This window comes from Mytilus edulis, chromosome 11 (genome assembly GCF_963676685.1).
Source record: "Mytilus edulis chromosome 11, xbMytEdul2.2, whole genome shotgun sequence".
Classification (NCBI taxonomy): domain Eukaryota; kingdom Metazoa; phylum Mollusca; class Bivalvia; order Mytilida; family Mytilidae; genus Mytilus; species Mytilus edulis.
Window position 1 is genome coordinate 81,582,223 of NC_092354.1, and position 27,428 is coordinate 81,609,650.

Consider the following 27,428-nt stretch of genomic DNA (forward strand, 5'->3'; position numbering starts at 1 on the left):
ATAATGCTTTTTTGTTAGTTTATATTAATATGGATGTCTATTTATCAGCTTTGATTTTTTGGAATATCTTCTTATTTTCACTTTTTCGTACTACGTTTGTATAAACTTTAAGATTATTCTCCTTAAATCTGTACAGGGAAGTTTGCGATAGCTCTAATTGTATAGTTGTATTGTTGATAATCACCCCAATTTATGTCAAGTGTTAAATTATGTATTCATATGACCGATCTTTCTTGGTATTCCTAATTATTGGAAGAATTTTATACACATAAGTAGTATACATAAAACGAACGACACAGTTTTTTTTTCAATTACCTGTATATATTATTAAAAGCGTTTTTTTTTTCAATAGTGATTTTTTTCGAAGAGTTTAATATTTCGAAGTGGTGTCTTGGCAAGGGTTGTTTGGACTTGTTTGTTTGCTGTGTCGTTCATAGTGTGTTAATTTAAATCTTTTGATTGAGTGAAGCCTTCCAATTTTTATTGTGTTTTTTTCTATGTACATTGTAGTGATGTTATGCTATTGATTCAGAAAAAGGGAGAAGGTTTCGTTGCATTTAAACGTTTAATCCCGCTGCAAATGTATGCACCTGTCATAAGTCAGGAATCTGATGGACAATAGTTGTCGTTTGTTTATGTAATTTATACGTATTTCACGTTTCTCATTTTTTTATAGATTAGACTGTTGCTTTTCCCGATTGAATAGTTTTACACTAGTAATTTGGGGGTCCTTTAAAACTTGTTGTTCGGTGTGAGACAAGGCTCCGTGTTCAATATCTTACATTAACCTATAATGGTTTACTGTTATCAATTGTTATTTGGATGGCGAGTTGTCTTATTGGCACTCACACCGCATCTTCCTATATCTATAAGGCCGTTAGTTTTCTTGTTTGAATTGTTTTACATTGTCATTTCGGGGCCATTTAAAGCAGAGAATGTAATATGAGTTTTGCTCATTGTTGAATGCCGTACAATGACCTATAGTTGTTAATTTCAGTGTTATTTTTGGTCCCTTATGGAGAGTTGTCTAGTTTGCAATAATACCACACCTTCTTTGTTTTTCTAAGTTTAACGATACGTACCAAATCGAATTGTCGCGTTAATAAGCATATCGCAATATATTTTGCCAATTTCTTTTATTTGGTATAAGCACTCTTCATTGAAAATCACATAGCAAAATTTGTATATTTGTCAAAGTTTAATGACATTAGTTGGTTATTTTGTTTACCTTTTTTGTCGTGACTAGATGTCTAATATGTCCTTAAGTCTAGTTTCCGGATATTTTGTTTTCTTCAATCAATTCTAAGCACCACAATTTTTTGAACGGTACGAAATGTCGACACCATTTTATTTGTTTGTTTTCGTTGCTTTATTAAATTACAAGAACATATATTCATCATCCTTTTCCAATGTCGTTGCTGAATTGATGCAGTTGTTGCAAATATCCATGTAAATCATGGAAGATGTACGCTGTTTTACCTGTTCTAATTTATTATTTTGATGTTCTTATGAATTAATTATAGTGAACTTGCATTTAATTCTATTGTATACCTATATATATATATACGAGTCTAAATTGAAAACTACGTTCAAACCTATGATTGTGATGGATATAAACCGCAATTTTTATACGTGTGCTTGTAAAACAAATTTCGTTGTAGAAGGCTATAAATACAGCACAAACAACATTTTCCAAAAGACCAAAAAAATGAAAAAGTATATTTAAACAAAACGCATTTGACTAACAGGTCGAACAACTGATGTTCTTTAACCCTGCTGACTGCCATTGGCGATTGCCAAATAAAATTGATCACAAGATGTAACAAAATGGATCTTAATATCAATTTAATACTAAACAGAAAACAATTAACAAGTGGCCACGATGTTAAGCCACAAACATAAGGTGTCAATATTTTTTTTGAACACCAGATCCGGATTTCGACAATAATTGTCTCTGCAGTGATGTTAGGGATGGAAACGGTATTTGGAAGGCCATATAAAAAGTACCCTCATTTTTAGATAGACTCTTGAATTTTAAGAGTCAATATAGGATGAACGGATCATATAAACCGGAGGGAAAATATGATACAAGCCCAAACGAAAAAATATAAACGAGTCTAAATTTAAAACTACGTTCAAACCTATGATTGCGTTGGATAAAAACCGCAATTTTCATACGTGTGCATGTAAAACAAATTTCGTTGTAGAAGGGTCTAAATACAGCACAAACAACATTTTCCAAATAAAATTGATCACAAGATGTAACAAAATGGATCTTAATATAAATTTAATACTAAACAGAAAACAATTAACGTGTGGCCACGATGTTAAGCCACAAACATAAGGTGTCAATATTTTTTTTTGTACACCAGATCCGGATTGCGACAATAAATGTCTCTTCAGTGATGTTAGGGATCGAAACGGTATTTGGAAGGCCATATAAAAAGTACCCTCATTTTTCGAAAAAAGTACTCTCATGTTTAGATAGACTCTTGAATTTTAAGAGTCAATATAGGATGAACGGATATATACAACTCGTCTTAACATCAACCCAACAATGTTAGATCTTTAAATTTGCTTTCGCAAATTTTTTGTCCTTCCCTCGCCGGGATTCGAACTCATGCTACTGAAATATCGTGACACCAAATCGTCTGCACTCTTGCCGTCCCGCTAGACCACACTACCACCTGGGCTTTAAATGTTGTATATCGTGTACTATTATTTGTCTGATTGTCTTTTTTCTTTTTAGCAATGCTGTTGTCGGTTTATTTTCGATATATTAGTTTAAATGTCCAGCACAATAGTGAAGATGTGGTATCGGATTGAAAATAAGTTTTCTACACGTAAGGGCAACATTTCAATTTAAATTTGAGCATCCGTGGAAGAATTGTTTTAAGGTTGTGATAATGAAATCCTTGACTTTATAATTTATCAGTAGTATATAGACGCACTCCTTTAAGGCCAGAAATTCACATCATTGACGGAATCACAAACTCATATGGGATATGAATGCAGCAAAATAATTTGCTATTAGATTTTAAATACGACCATTTGAATAGATACAATGTTGGAATTCAATACTGATAAGATTGTGTGGAATTGTAGTCTTTCTGGTTTTGTTTTTTGTCGTTTTTCATTGATTGACATGGCATTGGTTTTTTAACGATTGAATGCCCCTTTGGCCTCTTCCGACTGTCTTTTAACAAGTTGTTTTCATTCCGGAAAACATTTCACATTTCACGTTATTGATACACTTCATTATTCTTTGCCTTCTCACGCTTTTTATGTTTTTTAACTGTCTTATTTCTGATAGTGGAAATTCAGAAATTATTGCGATATTTTATTAACGCGAAAATTCGATTTGGTACGTATCGTAAAACTTAGAGTATATACAAAAAACGAATGTGTGGTATGATTGCAAACGAGATAACTCTCCACAAAAGGATAAAATAACACAGAATGTATAGCTATAGGCCTTCAACAATAAGCTATAAAAGGTCCCGAAATCACAATGTAAAAGATATTAAACGAGAAAACTAACGGCTTTATGAATGTACAAAACACGAACGAAAAACACACAAACAAACGACAACCATTGAATTACAGGCTCCTGACTTTGGAGAGGCATTTTTATATTTGATATGCTTTTATGCACTAGGTTTTGACTAAAATGGTTTTAATTGATTTTGCATTATTTTGTATCATCTCAAATATCGCAATGATAAATTCACGCAGTTATTTCTAAATAACAGTGTTGCTTTCCCGTGTTTAAAAGTCTGTCACGATGTTTTATCTTCAACTTTGTACTTGTTTGGCTTTATAACTATTTTGATCTGAGCGTCACTGATGAGTCTTATGTAGACGAAACGCGCGTCTGGCGTATTAAAATTATAATCCTGATAACTATTATGAATCATGCTGAGGTCAATAAATGAGTCAGACGTTCATCAATCTAAATTTGTGTCCAAACGGTTTTGCTCTACTGTATATATAGAAACACCTAAATAAAAGTGCATATTGTATGACAAAAGAAATGTTAAAATTGTCTTTAAAAACTGTCTTGTGGTGATAAGCTTGTTTACGATCAATTGACAGAGAGCATGTGTTATATTTGATTATTTGTTTTACATGTTTCAACCTTTATTTGTCAATGATCAGACCATCAATTGACAGGTAGCATATGTTATATTTGACTATTGGTTTTAATCTTTAACCTTCAACCTTTATGTATGTTCAAATAAAAGAATAAAAAAAAACTTACATGAAATTAACGAAAAAAAGACGATTGAGTGCATGTTGTGATTTCAATCACTTTTTTCTGTTGGTTTTTCTTACTCTCCTCAGCTGGTGATAGGTTTGTATAAATACAGATAGATGAGAGATAGGTTATCACAGGATCCTAGAAACAGTACCAATGGCTTCACCAATGAGTGTATTTACCATTTTTACAGTACTTGTGTGTATTCAGCAAGCTTTCGCACTCAATAAGGTCAGTAGTGTTCCCTATGGCAGCAGCATACCATATCAGGGAAATGGAATTGGTTGGCGATATGGTTTTGGAAACAATATAGGTGGTGGCTCAAGCAGTTCAGGACCTGGAGCTGGAAATCTTTGGCCAAATAATTTAGGAGGCAATATAGGTAGTGGTCCTGGAACTGGAACTCGTTGGCCAATTTATTTAGGAGGTAATACAGGTAGTGGTCCAGGAGCTGGACCTGGTTGGCCAAACTATTTAGGAGGCAATATAGGTAGTGGTCCGGGAGCAGGAATTGATTGGCCAAATTATTCAGGAGGCAATATAGGTAGTGGTCCAGGAGCTGAACCCGTGTGGTCAAATTATTTAGGAGGCAATATAGGTAGTGGTCAAGGAGCTGGACCTGTTTGGCCAAATTATTTAGGAGGCAATATAGGTAGTGGTTCAGGAGCTGGACCTGTTTGGCCAAATTATTTAGGAGGCAATATAGGTAGTGGTCCAGGAACAGGAATTGGTTCGCCAAATTATTTAGGAGGCAATATAGGTAGTGGTCCAGAAGATGGAACTAGTTGGCCAAATGGTTTAGGAGGCAATATAGGTATTAGTCCAGATGGTTCATGGCCGGGAGCTGGTCTTGGTATGCCATATGGTTTGGGAAGCGGAGGTGGTGGTGACCCTATCATTGCAGGACCAGCATCTGGACTTGGTGGACCATATAGGTACGGAGGTAATAATAATGGTGGATTCGGCAGACCAGGGGGATTTGGAGCAGGTATGTACCGCACTACTTTTTTATTTGATTCTTAAATAGAAAAAAAGATTGGAAAAATCCGATAAATTATGTATCTTCAAACTTCATTAAACTAAATGAATTATAACAAGTTTTAAAGAGAAGACAAAAATATCCTTTGTTATCCACACATTGTCATTTTTCTTATGTGTTTCTAAAAGGGAGCCATGGTTTCATTATACATACCAAATATATAATATAGAAAAATCGGTTCACAATCCTTCACACTTCAAACAAATATATATGTTCGTTTAGATAGATGTATAAATAAGGAGATCTTAATCAGTATATATTTCTTTTGTTCTTTTCTTTTTAACAAATACAAATAACCGATATACGAATATTATTGTTGCATGAAAGTCTAAAACTCCTTGATTCAAGTGGCAATAATTTGTTGAAACTAGCGTTTTGCGTCACTGATATGTTTTATTGTCCATGCCACTAACTAGTTTTGCGTTAATATTTCAATACTTATTTTAAATGATGACTAGACTTACTAACAATTTTACAAATCAAATCTTGCTTTTTTTTTTTATATGTATCAATCTTTACCAATTGTTTCCGATTTATATTTAAAAAAAATGTCATCCTTACATATAGTTATGTTTCTTTCATAAAAAAAACACATTTTTGAATATTAATGTTCATAGGCCAAACACATTTTTTAATCGAGGAAACGATTACCCCGCTATATTCGGTGTAGAAATATACTATTGTTTTTTTTATGAAAACTTGAATTACTTTATTTATACTTAAAATCTCAAATCTGAAAAATAATTCATCCTTTTAAAATGTACAGGTCTATTGATAATAGTATTGATCGTTTATTTTGAGATAAGAATTTTAAATTTTTACCCAGAATTCATTACATTATAACACTTAAAGTGCCTTATTGTTATACAGGAAGATGGTGGTGTACCTGTCGTAGCTGGTCCTGTCGTCAGGGAGAAATACAAATCAGCAGTCAATGTCGTCTGCCCTTCTATTCTTGGTGGAACAGAACATGTTGTAAATGGCTGCCATGGTGGGCTTCTTATGCTTCCGGTAATGGCGGTTACCGTGGATATGGTATCAGCAGACGACCTTACGGTGGACTAATTGGAGGCAGGCGTAAACCAAAGGCTTACTAAATATGACTAGGTACAATCCAATATGTATTGATTAGAAATTTATAACTACAATTATTCCCTAACAACCTACAATTTATTTCGGTGATTATTTCTAACTCTGTGTTTCTAATTTAGGGAAGAAACGCATGGAAATTACATCCATAAAATGGTGTTCAAATTGCAAATCAACATAACATTAACTGTAACCAAGATTCAAATTAGGCACACTTTTTTAATTAACAAAGGATTAAGATTTCTCTCGTACCATTATATCAAATGACAAGAAAAAAAAAACAACCTATAACATGTCCTTTACATTAGGGGTTCAATTAAAGGCTTAAAGACACCTAACGAATTGAAAATAACTGTCAAATTTCGGACTTGGTATTGTTCAAAGAACTTAATGGATATAATCTGGCTTGGTAGCTTGGTAAACATTTTACTTCTTTGACAGCAGCATTACAGTCTATACTATTGACAGCAATGTGTGAAAAAGTAGAAGACATACATTTTATCAAATGTTTGGCCTTTTTAAACTTTTTTGGATTCGAGCGTCACTGATGAGTCTTTTGTAGAAGAAACGCGCGTCTGGCGTATATACTAAATTTAGTCCTGGTATCTATGATGAGATTATTTACCACCACTGGGTCGATGCAACTGCTGGTGGAGATTTATTTCCCCGAGGGTATCATAAACCCAGTAGTCAGCACTTTTTGTGATATCATGAATTGTCATTTATATGGTTATATTTTTTCATTTACTGTTTACGAATTTTTTAAATACTAAGACTTCATGTGAATTTCACGTGAGATTGATGTTAAATTCAGGTGAGCAAATATGCCTGTGTATCTATGATGAGTTTTCTTTCTTTATCAAAGGTTATATCTAACTACACGTATGCATTTCCAAAAGAGATTTGATAACAACAAAGAGGATACATTTGACGGTTGTTAAACATAGTTTTATAAACTAAAAAAAATAAAAAAAATTTAAACTGATTACAAATTAGTTGTAAAACATACATCAAAACATTCCTCCCGCAATCGATATTAGTTGTTTTTTGTTAATATATTTTGTACATAATAAGTTCGTTAGTTTTTCCGTTAAATGGTTTTACATATTTTATTTCGGGCTCTTTTACAGTTGACTATGCGTAGTTGGCATTTTGCATTGTTGAAGGCCGTACGGTGACATGTAGCTTTAATATTGCTGTGTCATTCTGTCTTTTGCAGAGAATCGTCTCATTGACAATCATACCACATCGGTTTTAATTAAAATTAACACACTGATATTGATTAAATAAGTGTTGCGTTCATTGTATATTCATTAAGTATGTCATGTATATTTGAAAAATAGTTACTTTGAACAGTTTTACTATTTATCGACGTGTGTTTGGTAAAGGACTGAGTAATATAGTGAATCTCGCAACTTTATTTTATCAGGTTTCCATTTAATATTCTTTTTTTTTGGATGACACATTATTTATAGAGGGGCGAAAGATACCAAAGTAATAGTCAAACTCCTAAATTGACAATAAACTGACAACACCATGGCTAAATGAAAAAAAAGACTAACAGACAAATAATAGTACACAAAAAAAACAACATTGAAAACTAATGACTGATAACACGAAACCCACTAAACACTGGAGGTGATCTCATACGTTCCAAAAAGGGTAAAGGACACTAAAATCATTATGTTGATTGTTTGGCATTATTGAAAATGGTTAGACACACACGAACTGTGGTTCACATTTTCAACTTGGTAATGTAAGGGAAGATTAGTGGATGCGTTGTGTTAAATTAATTATTTCATTGATAACTTTTCTTTGTCTTTTTTTGTAGGTAGATATATGACATGTCAACGATCTTCTTATTTTATCTTGTAAATAAATGAATCGCATCTTGATGCTAGCTTTTTATATGATACATTATCAGTACAGTAAAACAAAACCAACTAACTAGTATGCAGATGAATTTAAAAGGATATGGAAGTACAATGCAAGTTTACGTGAATTGATAAAATTGAGAATGGAAATGGGGAATGAGTCAAAGAGACAACAACCCGACCAAATAAAAAAACAACAGCAGAAGGTCACCAACAGGTCTTCAATGTAGCGAGAAATTCCCGCACCCGGAGGCGTCCTTCAGCTGGCCCCTAAACAAATATATACTAGTTCAGTGATAATGAACGCCATACTAATTTCCAAATTGTACACAAGAAACTAAAATTAAAATAATACAAGACTAACAAAGGCCAGAGGCTCCTGACTTGGGACAGGCGCAAAAATGCGGCGGGGTTAATCATGTTTGTGAGATCTCAACCCTCCCCCTATACCTCTAACCAATGTAGAAAAGTAAACGCATAACAATACGCACATTAAAATTCAGTTCAAGAGAAGTCCGAGTCTGATGTCAGAAGATGTAACCAAAGAAAATAAACAAAATGACAATAATCATGATAATACAAAAATAACAACAGACTACTAGCAGTTAACTGACATGCCAGCTCCAGACTTCAATTAAACTGACTGAAAGATTATGATTTCATCATATGAACATCAGGCACAATCCTTCCCGTTAGGGGTTTAGTATCATACCATCATAACATATACGAGAAGAACATAACACGTGTCATGCCAACAACTGCTTTTAGAATAAATGTGTTTAGTTTTGACGCAAAGACCTTATCAGTGACTCAATATTAACGCCAAAATATGCAATCTTTAATGACATGACAACAGTATCGTAATTATATCTCTTCTTAATAAGTCTATTCAAAGGTTTTGTAAGTTTCTGAGGTGAATACTGACACCTTTGTGCTTTATAAAGAATATTTCCATAAAAAAATGGATGTGAAATACCTGAACGTATAAGAAGTTTGCATGTTGAGCTATATTTACGAATGGTGTCTTTATACCGATGATATTTTGTATATATATAGAAATGTCAGGTTTGTAATTTAATATGTGGCTGGCTTACCCTCGGTTTTTGTTTGTTATCTCGATTTTGTTTTTTGTCCATGGATTTATGAGTTTTGAACAGCGGTATACTACTGTTGCCTTTATTTACTAAATCCTGTATATATTATACAGAATGTACACATCCATGTATCACCATCACTGCTTGTGACCCGATATATAAATTTGTTGAAGAGTTGTCACTGGTTCAGACGTACTTATACATAATTTAATACCCATCTATTACAACATGATGTGCATTTCATATTATCAGCTATAAAAATTTAAATCTTGAGAAAAAACGACTAATGTGACAGATAATTAACAGTACTGATGAACGGATTGGCAATCTGTTGATAATACAAACAAATGAAGACCTATTTTGCTTTCCCCTCATTTTTACCAAATGTAAACAATATTATACGAGGCGCGTTTTTGGCGTTTTAAATTTTAAATATCAAATGTCCGTTTCTGTGTGTGTTACATTTCAGTGTTGTGTCGTTGTTCTCTTCTTATATTTAATGCGTTTCCCTCGGTTTTAGTTTGTTACCCCGATTTTGTTTTTTGTCCAGGTATTTATGAGTTTTGAACAGCGGTATACTACTGTTGCCTTTATATACCACAGTTATCTTAAATTTTAGTTTCACTATTTGTCAAATAGAAGCGTCGAACTATTTGACCAGTCAATAGGTTCTAACTATATATTTGACCGAAAAAGTAAAATCCCAAAAATACTGAACTCCGAGCACAATTCAATAGGAAAGTCCCTAATCACATGGCAACATTAAATGAAAAAAAGCCATTAAACGAATGGACAACAAATTTCATTATCCTGACTTGGTACAGGCATTTTCAAAAGTAGAAAATGGTGGATTGAAAACTATCTGCTTGCTTTGTTTAAACATTGAAGGATCATATCACTGTAATCTGGCGACATATAGATAATTAGAAAAAACCATAAATTCGTCATTCCAAAACTATACTGTTTACTGTTACATCATGTACATTATTTATTGTGGTAAATGTTTATATGCGTTAAAAAAACTCACAAAGCTTTTTAAAAGAAGTTTTTGAATTGTGACTTGACAATCGGTTTGTTGTGGTAACTGTAAATCAAATGAAAGATTGGATCGCGGAATATAAAAACTGTACTTAGCAGAACAAAATATTACATCTGTTTACTAGAAAAATGTAAAATCACAAAAGTACTGAACTAAAGGAAAATCAATTGAGAAAGTTCATAATCACATGGCGAAATCAAATAACAAAACGCATCAAAAACGAATGGAAAAGAACTGTCATATTCCTGACTTTGTACAGGCATTTTCAAATGTAGATACTAGTTGATTACTAGTATATGATCCTTTTTTCAATTATGTCCTTGTTTTGATTTACCTTACAGCTGTTTATAAATGTTATTTAATTGTTCAATTGAATTTCAAAATCAATTGTTCCATTACTCCACATTATGATACTAGTAAAATATGGCATTTAAAAATCATACATTTAGCACTTGACATAATCTTGCCCTTCTGGGATAGTTGGGAATCAAATACTCGCCAAAATGTATATGTCGGTCTTTCAGAACAATACAGTTGTCTGACTTAATATACACCGTTAGGTGTGTAATATTGTCCCCTACAAATTTATGTTAAGGTGGTACCTAAAACTACAGGGAGACAACTCTGTAAAATCAGCTAAACGTTTTATATTACGTTGTGTTGTAAAGGAAATGTCAATGATCAAAATCGTTTAACGCATCATGTAAATGTAACGGAATTTGATGAGACTGTTATTTAAATGAGAGGGTTAGCGCTATAGAACCAGGTTTAATCCACCATTTTCTACATTTGAAAATGCCTGTACCAAGTCAGGAATATGACAGTTCTTGTCCATTCGTTTTTGATGCGTTTTGTTTTTTGATTTTGCCATGTGATTATGGAGTTTCCAAATTGATTTTCCTCTGAGTTCAGTATTTTTGTGATTTTACTTTTTACCTACCATTATTATCTTGACGGATGGTAGTAGTGATGTGGTATTTACATATTATTCAAGAATAACTGAAAACAGTGTGTGTTTCTATTTCTGCCTCGGGAATAGTTAACTTAAGCTGTATTTGGCAAAAACTGTAGGAATTTCTGGTCCTCAATGCTCTTCAACTTCGTACTGTTTTTGGCATTTTCTGCATTTTTTATTCGGGCTTCACTGATTAGACTTTTGAAGACGAATCGCGCGTATGGCGTAAATATAACGTGTCGATACTGGTATATATGATGAGTTTGTTCATATTTTCGTTTTATGGACAATTTGTTATTCTTCGGTATTAATGATCTGTTTTATGGAACGAGATATAGGTAATCTCATTATAGATACCAAGATTAAAATTTGTATCTACTTTTTTTTGTAAACTCATCGATTTCAATATAACAAATTTGTATGCAATTGCTATACAAGTAAAAGGTAAAACCAGTTATACATTATACTATTGTTTCCTGTCACTTCAATATATCAGGTTGCTAAATATTTTCATAACGTATCCGACCTCTCTTTCGAAATTACTGTTATATTCTTACTAGCGAAATCCAACGTTTATCTAATTAATGGTAGCATTAAAATAGAAAACATACTTTTGTGAATTATATCATTGGCCAGGGTAACATATCCGCCTGAAAAGGGTTTAATATCAACATATACATATTTCACTCATTTGAACGTATTTATCTGTCGTAGTCAATTAAAAAAAAAGTCACGTTATAGTTGAACTTTAATCGCTTCATCGTAGTACGGCAATAACTTTTCATTTGTTTGATATCTTGGAGCTTTTGATCTTGCCAATTGTCGACGTTAGTATGCTTAAATTAATAGCACATTTTGCTATCTGTTTTTTTATAAGGCTTCTTTCTGCAATAAAGTTTGTAAAAAAGTATATATTTTTTTTCTTAATGTTTTTTTTGTTTATTAAAGACTTTGTTACTTGCACTGTGAGAAGTTTTATACCCGTCATATCAAACATTATCCGCTAGGTCGGCAATTAATGTGAGTAAATCGTACAAAATATTATTTTTTTTAAATTAAAAAAAAAACTCAATATAATCAGATTAAGTTATTTTTAGAAACGTCAATGTACATGAAGATTACCTCACAAGTATGTTCAAATACTAAACGTAAACGTTTACCACCACATGTAATATAACAGTCAAAAACACATTTCGGAATGACAGATTTGTTTGTTTTTTTATTTATCTGTATGTCTGTCGCCAGGTTAAAGTGAAATGATCCTTCAATGTAAACAAGTCAAGCTAATATGTCTTATTTACTGTCAATTAAAAAAATAGTGGGTGTATGTATCATTGCATTATAAGCGGAGTCGGACAGAAGCAATTATTAAGGTACACAAACAAAAATATACAAATTTTCAAAATTTTGAACCAACCGTTTTGTCAGAAGAATTACAATGGTTATATAGCAATTTGGCAAACACCAATTTTGATCATTGAGAAGCTTAATATTTCCTAAACATCACAACGTAATTAAAACGTTTAGGTGACTTTACAGAGTTATCTCCCTGTAGTGTTAGGTACCACCTTAAACGTGTTGTTTCAATTTTTTATGATCTGATCGTCACTGATGCATTTTATGTTGACGAAACGCGCGTCTGGCGTATTTAATTATAATCCTGGTACCGTTCATAACTATTTGACATCATTTGTTTGTAAATCCCCATAAGGTAACAAATATATCTTGTGATAGTTGATATCATTACATTATCAATTTGCTTCCATGTTCTAGAATCAATGTATACATCGTCAAATGTTTTGATATTAAACCTTGGTCTTACTAAAATTTGTTTTAATATGCAGATTGTCTTTATATGCTAAATGTGGCACATATCTTCCATTTTGTTGTTATTGCACTTAAATTTTTGAATGAAATAACTTATTTTAGGAGAGAAAATACGAGAACTGACAAGGAGAATAAGTCAAAAGGTTTTGTTTTAATTTGATGCGACTATTAAACAAATACGATATGTGAGTGTGACTAGCTATAAAACTATTTTTAATCCTACATTTTCTGCGTAAGAAAAATGTCTGAACCACGTCAGAAAAATAACAGCTGTTAACATAGACTTACTGGCTTGAATATTCCTAGGAGTGTAGTATTTTTTGTGGTTTTTATTTTTATTAATTCAATTACTAATTGCAATTTGGGCACCGAAATAAAAAGTAAAAGAGACAGGTGATGAAAAACACATATGTCATAGCTAATTTAAAGAAAATAAAGAGAAGAAATCATTGCATTTTCTTTAATTCACATGAAGTAAATCAGTAGTCCTTTGATCAGTTTTTTGTCAGATGCTCCATTCTACAATGGAAAGTAATGTTTAGTGTCGTATCACTAGCTGTAAAATATAAGCACTATGTTTGGTCCATCATTTTCTATTTTTACGAACTCAGGGCTGTGTCAGTTGATATGCATTTATTTGAGTGTTTCAGCTTTTGATTTTGTCTTTTGATTGCTGATTTTCAGTGATGAATTTTCCGCTGACTTATCCTTTTATATACAACTATGTTTTTATTTTGTGTTTGTTTCTAAGTTACATGACATGAAACAAAAAGGAAACCATTGAATTCAAGATAGAAAAAAAGGCTACAATTGGAAATCTTATTACCATGTATTTTTTGCTCATTAACGTATTCAACCTTAGGATGTTCGTAAGAGAAATTAGGTGAAATAGAAAAATATCAAGAATTTAAAATTAATACCATAATTTAAAAGATCATCAGTTATGGAACAAATAAAGCAAAAATTATAAAGAGGTGTTAAACGATTCGAAATGTTTGAGTTTTAAAAAATTACATGAAAAAGGCTGACTTGGAATTTTACATAATATTTGCAACGTTATACTTTGGTCTCAAATCGAAAGAATAAAAACGAATCTGCTTTAATTTGGGTAAATGACCTTTTATTAACTCTTGTATTGTGTGAGGTCAAGGGTCGGGTGCTTTCTCGAAAAATAATGTTTCATTTGTTGTATATAATGGGTATGATATATGTAATAGTTATCAAAGGTACCAGGATTACAATTTATTACAATTTTTAGTAGATACATCGGCAAACAAGTAAAAATAAATTAACACATAAGACGACAATGGATATAAGAATCAATCAGAATCATTATAAATTAAGGTACAGTAATATATTAATTACTATGAATCGATTTAACTGAAACAAATCTGGGTGACAATCCAAAACCGATGGGAACACATCAACTATAAGATAAAAAAAAAAAGAACGTATCTGCAGAAACACGGAACAATTAACAATTCTTACCTCAAAATCCTTTAGGTGCAGTTGTACCAAGTATTCTTGCTCCAATGATTGGATCACGTCTTTGAGAGTTACGTTGAGAAGAAACAGAAGCACTACCAGAACCACGGTAGGTAGATGATGTTTGATAAGTGTTTAAATATTTACAACACGTGTGCCAGGATCGGATATAAGATGGAAGTAAACAATTGTTTCGTACCACCATTATTTCAGGTCTACTACAACGTCGGCGGCATGTACACCATGATGCCCCTGCTCAGAAGAAGATTTTAATTACGCAATGAAACAAATAGTTAGAAAAGGTACCAGGATTATAATTTAATACGCCAGACGCGCATTTCGTCTACATAAGACTCATCAGTGACGCTCCGATCAAAACAGTTAAAAATCCAAACAAATACAAATTTGAAGAGCATTGAGGACCCAAAATTCCAACAGACAGAGACTAAACATAAGTACAATTACATGCACACAAAACTGTTTAACCCTACAAAATGTATGCGCTTGTCCAAAGACAGGAACATTAGGGTATGTTTGTCATATGTGTGCTATTTTTTGTTCATTAATATAATTCCGGAGTTCAAAGTGGCGCTGAGAAATACTATGTTTTTGTTAGCGGCCAATGGTTACCATCCGGTTGTTGAATATTTGTTTTTGCTATGAAGACGAATCGGTTGTCTTGGGCTGTTTTCTGTCCCTTGATCGGGTTGTTGTCTTTTCAATTCACCCATTCTCAACTCTTACTGTAACATACACATGTTTAAATTATGTATCTACTGATTTGTTTTTATTGTACACAGTGTTACAAAAGTGCAGGATCTGCTAAAACTTTCGGAGGTCTTTGTTTTTATTAGCACTATACATTTAGTTTGATCGGATCTAATTAAAAACAATGAATTGGATTGGATTGGTATCTTCGCTATGTTTCTGTTATACTGAACAAAGACATTAAATTAGAATCGAACATATGATCAAAATACATTGACTTGTTTGCGAGAAACAAACACACACTCCGAACATATGCGTTCAGCCTAGAAACAATGCACTTTTTCAACAAACTTTGTAAGTTTATTATCCGAGTACCAATACATTGTAAATAATTAGTGCAAGAACCAAAATATGTATGGAGAATTTCCTTATTCACATCTCAAATGTGGCGGGACATCATTGTATGAATTGCTTTTGTGAAGGACAAATCCAAAAATTACATTTATCGTTTGAAGAAATACTTTAGAAAACCTAAAATTCTTTCATTTGTACTCTTATAGATGTTAATGTTTTGATTATAAACTGGTAAGTTAATACAAACCGTAGCCGGACTCAACACTCTGTCCTTGTACTGTTCTGTATTGATCTTCAGGATACACACTTACTCTAGATTGAGCACCACGAGTACCCCAAAAGGAACCCGGATAAGCACTGCCTCTGGATCGGCCACCGTCAGTACCCCAAAAAGCACCAGGATACGCACTACCTCTAGATTGGCCACCACCAGTACCCCAGAAAGCATGAATATGACGTCGGTTATTCCAACTACCGATTCCTTGTCTCATTCTAGCATAGTATCCAGGTGTGGTACTTTGTATGAATGGCAAGACAGCTATAACAAAAAACAAAAGACGTGAAAGTAGTACCATCATGAAAAGTATGTCCTATCACTAAGTGTAAAATGTATTGAATCGTTGGCATAGATTACCTTGAATGGCTAACCAGGTACAGTATATATACCAAATACAAAACATTTTGATCTAAAACAAACATGTATGATACACAATTTTTATAATTTGATTTATCAATCTACTGTAATTACTTGATGTTGAACAGAACAGATTTTAATTAAAAAGTGAACTTTAATATGTACAAAACAATGTTTGTTTAACATTATCAAAGGTATTAAAAACTGAACAGTGTTAATTTGAAGAAAAACAGAACATCATTTGAAAATAAATTTCCGTTTTTATAGACGCATTAGTATAAAAAAGAACAAAAAATGATATGCCTTTAATTCAATAAGCTAGACGCAACATTGGCTTGCAAAACTTTAATACTTTTGTCTGATCTGATATGGGAAATTAGTGTCTGCGAGCATGCTTTACTTCATTTGTTCGACGCATTAAACATAACCATGTTCCAAAAAAGGTTTTATTTAATAGATAAACGTTCAGTTGCCATTTTGGTATGCAATTAGTTTAATAGGTACATTCTACAAGAAGGGGTTAGCGTTTTGAAAAATGAACAGCTTGGAATTACAATGAAAAAATGATATATTTGATGCTGACGATATGTTGCCTTCCAACTGGACACCTTCTTACCTCTCACATTACAACTACAAGCCTCTCAGAGAGTTTTTAAGGGGTAATTTAACGTGCATATAGCGTTGGACTCTTAAAGGGGTACTAGCTGTCAAATTCATGTTCTCCGATTTTAATAAAATTTTCATGTTTCATTTATAACAATGTTAAACCTTTATCTAAACTATTAAAAGTCTAAAATAAACAATAAACAGGGAACTGGCATGAACATAGGTAGCTCCGTTTCGTGTGTAATTTTCTTTTACACTTTTGTGCTGACATAAATTATCATTGATATGGTTATATTTATAAATTAACTGTTTACAAAATTTTGAATTTTTGAAATACTAAGGCTTTTCTACCTCAGGCATAGATTACTTTAGCTGTATTTGGCAAAAACTTTTAGAAATGTTGGTCCTTAATGCTCTTCAACTTCGTACTTTATTTGGCATTTTTAACTTTTTTGAATTCGAGCGTCACTGATGAGTCTTTTTTAGACGAAACGCGCGTATGGAGGATAAACAAAATTTAGTCCTAGTATCTATGATGAGTTTATTTAGTAGCCGAACCAGTCATTCAAATGATTAACCTTTGTTTCACTTTTAATGTTGACTTTCTTTTCCTTTAAATATCTTTACACATACAGTTCACGTGTTATCCATCTCAGACTAAGTTGTTAAATTGAAGATCAAATGAATTCGGATTCAATGAGGTCACTTGCAAGTGAATAATTCATAATCAATGTTGTTAAGCTAATTTTTACAAAATTAAACCACTGGCTGCTAAAAGCGAATTATTATTTCACTTTTTGCATTTCATTAATGATTGAGAAAATAAAAACCAATATATTATATTTTTTTATATATCTCGTAGCTAGTGCCCCTTTAACATAAGTCATCAAATTCATATTGGAATTCCGACCACTAGTCTTGAACAGCAACACAAGAGCTTACATCCAGATCAATTCAATAACTTCAAAAACAGGCGCACAACTCAGTCAAATATTTTTCGAACGTAGGCTAGTTTTACGTTTTATTAGGTTAATTGTATTTAATGTGGGTTAAGTTTGTTTCGAATTTGTCGATACAGTTAAACCTTATATGAATACGTGTTCATGGAATAGATTACTTCTTTAATGTATACACATATGTGATTGAGCTGTTAATTTGACTATATGCCAATTGACGTTTCGTTTTGAATTTCCCTTTGAGTTCGGTATTTTATTATTCTATATTGCCTAATATAGATAAAAATAAAAACATACAATTCTAGACAATTTTGTATCTCCTTTATTACCTGCATATTGATATAACTCTCGATCGTATCATTACACAGGTACAATGTATCAGTCATACAATAACAAGGAATGATACTAAGCATGGTAACCTAGTAGATTTATATACTTTATATTAAATTAATCTAGACGTTTTATGACTGGCCAACATCCCGTGGAGGATTTAAATCGATAACACAAGTTTTGAAACAGTTTCAAGTTAAAATATTCAAGACAAATATAAAAAGAGTCATATTTAGTGTTAAACATTAGAAAAGTATGAATGTGTTTGAAACACGTTACACATGTTACTCGAATGAGGCATAACTATCATATTCCTGACTAATAGCATTTCATTTTGTGTGAATAGATATCTATAGTGCGTTTATTTTGTACAGCACTCATTGATTCCAATGTAGAACAAGACCACCCATCTCGCATGAAATTTTTTATCCGTATGGAATAGATAACACCAAGGAGACTTTATCAGCAATATCAGATAGTAATTCACTTTTTCAGAACAGACAAAATGGTTCATTATCCGTGACCTAACCAACTATTTATGTTAATAGCAGACATTGTTTATCCATTATTAAGACAACAAAAATGATGGCTAAAAAACAAAAATACAGAACAACGAGTAAAGTTCGATGCGGAAAGTCCGTAAACAAATGACAAAATCAAAAACTCAAACGAATAGATAACAACTGTCATATATCCTTGAAGGGGTATCTGTATTAAGACCTTGTCAATATCAGGAATGTATTCATAATTAAGTCTTATAAAAAGCTCTCCACCAGATGGCAGGGTTCTGACTTAAAATCAGAGTGTAAATATCTTCAACAGAGGACTAGGAATGTTATTAAGACAAGGTCTGATATATGATCATCATGAGGCAAGTATTTCTTAGCTAAGACACTACAGGAGAGTATTTACTCAGCTGACATGAATTTTGTTTAACAGTGGCCTCAATTTATCTCGGTCTAACTAAGGAATGACTGTAATAGTTTTTCTGTCTACGACGAAATAACATAAAAAAGTGGTGCACACTGAATAAACCGCGTAGAGGGTTATTTTTAAGTGTGCATCACAGGTTTTATGTTATTTCGAATAAACAGAAAAAATATTACAGTCATTTCTTATAATTTAATTCTGAATTCCAATTCTAACCGGAGTAAACCATGAAAAAACGTTGATGACGTCACGGTCACATGACAAAATTAAGTCTTTGAGCTGACAAACAAAACAACGTCAGCCAATCAGAAGACGCGTTACACAAAGAAGACGCAATACATAAACATTAAATAAAAAAAAAATGTGCTTTTAATATTCAGAAAAATTGAGAAAGTCTTAAGAGTTGGACGTCGAAATGTTATTCATGATTTGATAAAATTAGCATATTTATTAGAACATTAGGCACAAAAACGTAACTTCGCGAGTTTTGAGAATTTTGTAAAGCGCAAACTAGACGAACCAGATCTGGACACTTTCGTCCAAATGTTTATAACGCCGTCACATCATAAGTTTTAGATCGCATTACAAGCCAGTCATAATCAAGATAATTATTTGAACTAGTATTGTCAAAATATTTGCGAATCTTTCGATCTTGTGCCACATAATTGTATGAACTGTAAGACTACCTGTGATTATTTATACCTCACACAAATACCCCACTTTTAGTGGTATTGGACCATTTATTTGTGGTGTTCTTGCCTGGGGGTTCTTCAGTTGAGATTCCCGTTTTTATATTTCGGTTCCATTGGTGTACTGTACTTTAGTATAATTTTTGTATATGTTCCTGTGCTGAGTGTTCTTAGAGTTGTTTAAAGGGTAATTTAAGGTGCATATAGCGTTGGACTTTTAACATAAGTCATCATATTCATATTGCAATTCCGAAAAATTTCGAACAGCAAAACAAGAGCTAAAATCCAGATCAATTCAATTACTTAACAACAGGCGCATAGTTCAGTCAAATATTTTTCGAACGTAGAGCTAGTTTAACGTTATAGGTAATTAGTGGTATTTAATGTTGGTTAAGTTTGTTTCGAATTTTCGATACAGTAAAAACTTATGAATATGAATGCGTGTTCATGGAATACATTACTTCTTTAATGTATAAACATATGTGATTAAGCTCTTCATTTGACAATTTGATAAGTGACGTTTCGTTTCAAATTTCTCTTTGAGTTCGGTGTTTTATTATTCTATGTTGGCTATAAAAATAAAAATCTAAAATTCTAGACAATGTTTTGTCTCCTTTATTAACTCATATTAACATAAATCTCGATCATTTCATTACAGCGGTACAAGGTATCATTATTTTATGTGTTAATCTGTGCTGAGTGTTCTTGTGATGTTTAAACAGTATCATTGTCTCGAGTTTTCATCATAACAGTTTTGTTTACCTTGTCATTTAGCCGGTGATCTGTATAGCCATAAAAAATGGTTCAACCCTTTTTTTCTTAAAATGTCTTGTGTTCAGAAAGGCATGTTGTATCTATTATCAAATAGTCCGTTGATAGATATCCTGACGTTTATTTTTTTGTTGCAGTTCAGTGCTTTTGTTGTTCCATTATGTTCCTCTTATAATTTATGTGTTTCCCTTGGTTTGAGTTTATTACCCGATCTATAATCGCTTTATTTATTTATCACTTTTGAACACTGGTTTACTACTGTTGCTAAAATGTATGTAAGTTTTGAATGCTGATCAGTCTTTTTTTTTACCAATGATGTCTTATTAATTTGTTTCAGATATGTTTTCCTAGCAATCCCACTGGTTTACTGTCAACTAGTACTGTGTACGCGAAACTTTTGATTTCAAGAAAATGCAGGTATATACGCATCTACGACCGGCCCGAATTATGAGCTTTTATTTATTTTTGTCTTTTGTGATAGTTTTTTTTTATTCAACCGAAAACTCATTAGGAAATCGTACTGGTTTTTCAGTTCCATGTTTTCCTTTTCTTTTCTTTTGTGGGATTGTTTCCCCTCAATTAGCATTATCTTAAGTATGTTTCGTTCACATTGAGATTAGTACATATGTCATGTACGTTAAATTACGTGATGTAAAACAGACGTGATAGTCATATTTTATTTATTGAATTTAATGAAATTCAGCTTTGATCTGTTTGATTTATTTACCTTTTTTCCATTAATTGTGGTTGACTAGGTTCGATCTGAAACATAGTGCATACTTTTTAAATGTTTTATTTTTAATTATCATTGCTTCTTTAAACTGGTGATACATAAAGTGTTAATCTGAAGAATATCAGAATTTGATACGATCATGATTATGATATGCTTTTTATGTCATAAACAAGTACAATTTGAATGACTCATCTTGGAAAGTCGGAAGGACGAATACAATACAGAGTGAAAGACCTGTAAAACAACAAACATGTTAAATAAGTGTGTAAGAACTGACGAACAGTATTTTTTTGAAGTGATAAAAACTGCAGTGTTTCCTATCATTCTAATTCAAATTTTATGAAATAGTTAATAATTTTGTTATATACTGCAGCTGGGCTATTTGAGCAGTCAAATTGCATTGACCGTATATTCATATGTGAAATACAGTTACTGGCCGTATATCTCCTTGTTTATGCGTTGACAATGTGTTTCCTTATAGTTTTATTTATGACCTCAATAAAATAAACAGGTTCGCGGAAATTTTACGTCGTCCGTTAACAATTAGAAAATGGTGGTTTCTGCCTTAAATATTTCATTAAGAACAGTTATAAGAGTTGCAGTATAAAAAGAACAACCATTCATTGTCTCGCAAAGCAAATGTTATTTGTACTCGGCGCTCAGTCTCGTTTTCTACCAGTGTCTAAGCCTTGTACAAATAAAATATATATTGCGAGACAATATACGGTTATTTTATATTTAAAAGATCATCATTGTTCCACCGTTTTATACACAAGCAAAATGCCTGTACCAAGTCATCAATATGACAGTTGGTATCCATTCGTTTGGTATGATTGGGCTTTATATTTTGACATTTGATCAGGAACTTTCTGTTTTGAATTTTCCTCAAAGTTAAGTAATTTTATGATTTTTACTTTTTCAGTCTTTTCGCGCCTTTCGAACAAATTCAATTGGTGTATTATATTGTTTCTTATCTCCTTTACATTTCTAGGAATGTGATTGGTTAAAAGCATTTGTGAGTAGACCGTGTATATTCATGGTAAGGTTAGTAGGATGGAGGGGCTTGTGTCCATACATGGCTAGTTGTGGAATTACGACTTTGGCACATATTGCTTATTTGAATGTATTGAAAGTTCTGTTGTTGATAAATTGTTATTTTTGACAATAGCATTTTGTGCAGACCAGTAGAAGTAAATTTTTAGAATTGAACACTTACACTTTAATGTAAAAAAAAGAATTACTCTAGTCTAGATTCAACAATAAAAGATAGTAGGTTAGATAAATTCGTTACATAGTGTGCTAGTGACCTAATACGATATATACGGGGTCAGGTAATTCACTAACACACTATGTAACTAATAATATCACCATAGCAGAACATATATGTATTTGTTATGTTCATGAGACTCAAATTATAAAGTTATGACAAAATTATTCCGTTAGAACTGATTAATGATTTTGCACTATGTAACTTTCACTGTAATTTGTTTATTATTTATATTGCATACATTCAGTGATAATCAAATGTCAATAGCTTTACTTTTTTCTGCTAAAAGGCGGGATACGAAAATAATCATTTTCAAAAAAGTTAATAAAGAAACTGCATTTTTATTATTGATTTAAATTTTGTTGATTATATTGACCAGTCCTGAACACGTTTGGGTTGATTAAAATATACCAATTAAGATGGTATTTTAGCACTTTCTACATGTTAGTCATTTTTGTCTGACACATTTTGTGATCAAATGACAGTAAAGTTGTGTCTGTATTTAGAAAGGGATTAGGGAAATGTAATAAAGGAGTTGATATAAGAAAAAATACGATTTGCCGAACATAATAGGAACTTTACAGGGTATTTTCTTTATAACCTAAACACAAGGTTAACACTCTCAGAAATATAACATAGATTGAATATTGATAAACAAATAGTACAATACGTCCGTTAAAAAGTCCAAGCTGGATAAACATGCAAAGGTCAAATTTACATAAAATCAATGTTTAACTGTTAGTAAAAGGAAACAAACGTTGTAGATGTCCTAGTATTTTCAAGTATGTCGAAACCAATACTTATACCTTGACTCAATAGGTCTAGTCAGCACTACACCGGTGCATACTGTTTATTAGTACATTCTTACTTAAAACGTCTGAAGTTTCAATCTCCCGAAAAGCCGCAAAATATATTCAAAATGAACCTTTGTTTCCCACGCACAGATACATGCAAACCACAACCTTCCAAGAGCCAGCGATCATTGTATTCTGTAACAATACAGTTGTAGTTTGTATGACACCCGTTCAACTTTTCTGTCCTTCTAGACATGTCTTAAGTTAAAAACAAACAATCTAAAATATTGAATATTAAATTGCTGTTGCCTTATTTAGCTTAAAGCTCAAGGGCAAATAGTGGATTTACTTCTCTAATTCAAGGCTGCTTTCTATTAGATTTTATTTTCGAATTAATCCTGATTGGTTACCCTCTGAAAATTATTTTTCCCAAATATTTGTGAAGAAATATGTATTTGGAATATTAACTGACTAAGGCCTGGATTCCGCCTGTATTTTTGTAAATTCATGCTTTTGACAACAAAGCTAAATCATCTTGATATAGTTTCTTTAAGAAAACAAGATGGATGAGGATTTCTTTGTTACTTTTCTGATGCTTTGAGCAGTAGACTTTTGTACTTGAAATTATATATACTTCTAAGGATACCAGTGGTAATAGGTTATGCTGATCGATCACGTGTTCGAATCTCACTGCGGGAGGTGGAAAATTATTTCCTATATTAAATGCATTTTTTTTCTTCGCATTTAGCCATGACGTAGGCAGTTTAATTTTGATTTTTTTATGAACTTGATTGTATTCTTTGTCTCTCTTTCATCGTTGTTTTAGTCACGAAGTCGTTATCAATGGTTCGCTATTGATTATCAACAACAGACAGGGATCCTTATTCGTTCTGGTGTCTAGGATGAACGTGTTTTCCACAGCTGTCATGAATTCCTATTTTTTCTGGTATCTATGATACGGTTTTATAAGTATAGCAGACAGGAATGTACATTTGGAACTACACATCACGTAGAGTATATAGGAGGCAGGGATTCTTATTCATCTACAAGCAGGCTATCTTTTCTTCATATTGAATGTATTCATATCTTAAACCAAAAGGAAGTTCAAACAGAAAATCACTGTTATGACCAGATCTCTTCTGTCATACACTTTTATTTGACCAAAAATAAGATACAATAATCATCACAACAATTCTGTATGTTTATTATAATGCAATACTTAATGGTATTGAACGCATTTGATTATGTTAATAGTAAATGCGTAGATTTTGCTAAAAATTTTGCACACAACTTCAAAAAAAGTAATGCATTTATCTCTTTTATTATCTGAAATATTGCAGATTCATTTATTTTCATATCAGTGAAAATTTGTAAAGAAAGCACATAAAATCGGCAAAATAAACTTCTACAAATTGTCTTCAAATCGTCAAATCTCTAATTCTACTCAATAGATTGTTCTTTGAAAAAATGTTGTTGACACATACAAGTCTCACGCCATATCTTCCTATATCTACTAATAAAGGGAGAATAAATCTAGGTAAAACAGCACCATGCATACAACTAAAATACACAAACAGCACAATGCAAAACCATTGAAATATCAAGACTAGACAAAATAAACCCTACATATAATTCCCTGTGGTTACAGGAACACTGGCATGGTCAGCTGGTTCTGCTCATTACGTGTCAACCGTCGTATTGATCTATTACTAAGTATTACTTGTTCTAATGATGTTTCATTGTTGACAATATAATGAAATTTAATGCGACTGTTAATCAAGTAAAACGTGTTTGAAAACTGGGTTTACTCCAGCCAGACAGAAGATGTCTGTACCAAGTCTGTACCAAGTTAGGAACATGACAGTTTTATCCATTTATTTTATTTTATTTTGCCATTTGAATAGGGTTTTTCCTTTTCGGATTTTCGTCGGAGTTGAGTATTTTGCGATTTTTGTTACATATCTTGTCGTCTTTCGACTGCAAAGAAATCATGTTTCGCAACAAAGTCGGGCCCGAATTAGGAACTTGTGTCCAATGCTTTCTCCTCTGATAGGAATTTGATTCAACTTATTAAACCGAAAACTCAAACAACCGTACAGTTTTTTCCCACCAATTAGCATTATCTCAAGTGTGTAGTTCACATTGATTTCAGTACAAATGTCATGTTTTTGTTAAATTAATTTACCATTAGAGAAAATATCGACACATTGGAAGGAGTGTATATCGTATGTATTTTCAATACCGTGTCATCACAAAATTGAAAAAAACGAAAAGTACTTGTTTTAAATGCATATTCTTTAATTCATATCGTTAAAATAATTGTCCATTTGTCTGTTTGTTCAACGTCTGTCCTCTCTCTGTATAAAAAGATAATAACATTTGCGGTTTAGATAAATGTTTTGAAAGGTTTATATCTATACGCTTTAAATTTGAGTTCTTTTACCAACTTAGATGCGTTTAGTATGTAAAACCCCGATTTTGTTTTTTGTCCATGGATTTATGAGTTTTGAACAGCGGTATACTACTGTTGCCTTTATTTAAAATAGAAAGGGGTATCTATTGAAGACATGAAGAAAAAAACAAATTGCGGATGCGCGAATAAGCAATCATTTAACGAATCAGTTGTAACCAGAATTATCTTTCATAAATTACGCAGCCGAGTTTTATAAATATAAATTAACATTAACCATACATCTAACACGTATGCATCAAAGATTTTGATACTGATTTATTTATTAACATTTAATTCAAATTAACTAAAAAATGAATAAATGGTTTAGCTCATTGATACGTTTTATCTTGATTTTGATAACATGTGCTATTCTATGATGTGTAAGTACGATATGATGTATCTCCATGCTTTGTTTCTTAAGTAAAATACTTTTTCATGGGTAAATTCACTAGAATTAAGGAGTACCAAATGTGTTTGATTCATCAGACCATCATAAAATGAAGGAGAATCAGTTGTTTTAACATTAATCTCTTCTTGATAAACAATTTAGAGAGAACCAATTTCGTTTCAATTAAGTTGAAACTAAGTTGGTACCTTAAGAGTTAGTATAAAAACCATCAAAAACACATGCCGACATAGAAATTCTATAAAACTGTAATGACAAAATCTTACCTGAATTTTTTATTAACCTTTTGCAGGAACTTCAAGGTAAATTTGGGGGTACGCTGGATAGATTTGAGGGTACGAAGGGTAACTAGATCCTCTAATGCCACGGTATATGGATGATGTTTGATCATTTCTCAAATATTTACAACATGTGTACCAGTATCTGGAGTAAAATTGTGGAAGTGGACAAGTACGTCCCACGGACGTCTCGTCATAACGACAGCGCCGACGACAAGTACACCATGGTCGTCCTGTACAGGAAAGAAATTGATATGGAAAATTTTATAAATAATTAATTGGAATATTACTCATATATTTAATCAATCTGACTAAAAATGGAATATTGCTCATACATTGCTTAGAGTAATTTATCGCAATGTGTTGGCTGATATTGTCTTAATAAATTTCAGGTCATTTTTTTATTACGTCAAATGTAATTATCTCCTTTATACAATTGACCTATTAGATCAAATGGAGTTGCTGTAAAGTCCTAATATTTTTCATTTTTTACAGTTTTAAATATAATAATGTGTAATATAACAAAATAAGGATAACTTTGTTACAGTGTGCAAGTGTCCTAATACGGAATGTACCAGTTCATATAAAATTCATATCGGGTTTGACTTCGCCTCACCCGATTTGAATTTTATTGACCCAATAAACTCTCGTTAAGGACCCGTGTATCTAATATTACATGAACAATTCATCGACAGATTGGTAGGATCGTTGTATATGCATTCAACACTTTCTTCCATCAAATTTGCAAAGCCAAAAAAAAACATTTTCCAAATTGACCACCCGATAACAAGTAAGGACGTGCAGCCGTGTAGTTTCACAATGTTTCAGAAAAAAAAGATTATTAAGTGCATGTATTAATT

At 32.2% G+C, this 27,428-nt stretch overlaps 1 protein-coding gene across 1 annotated transcript; it reads left to right on the forward strand.

Annotated features, from left to right (window-relative positions):
- The first annotated feature begins 4,406 nt into the window (after nt 1-4,406).
- On the forward strand, nt 4,407-6,401 carry LOC139495001 (uncharacterized PE-PGRS family protein PE_PGRS20-like). Its single transcript, XM_071283116.1, has 2 exons — nt 4,407-5,246; nt 6,168-6,401. Exons 1-2 carry the CDS (start codon nt 4,415-4,417, stop codon nt 6,392-6,394), a joined length of 1,059 nt encoding a protein of 352 aa, XP_071139217.1. The 5' UTR covers nt 4,407-4,414; the 3' UTR covers nt 6,395-6,401.
- The last annotated feature ends 21,027 nt before the right edge of the window (nt 6,402-27,428 follow it).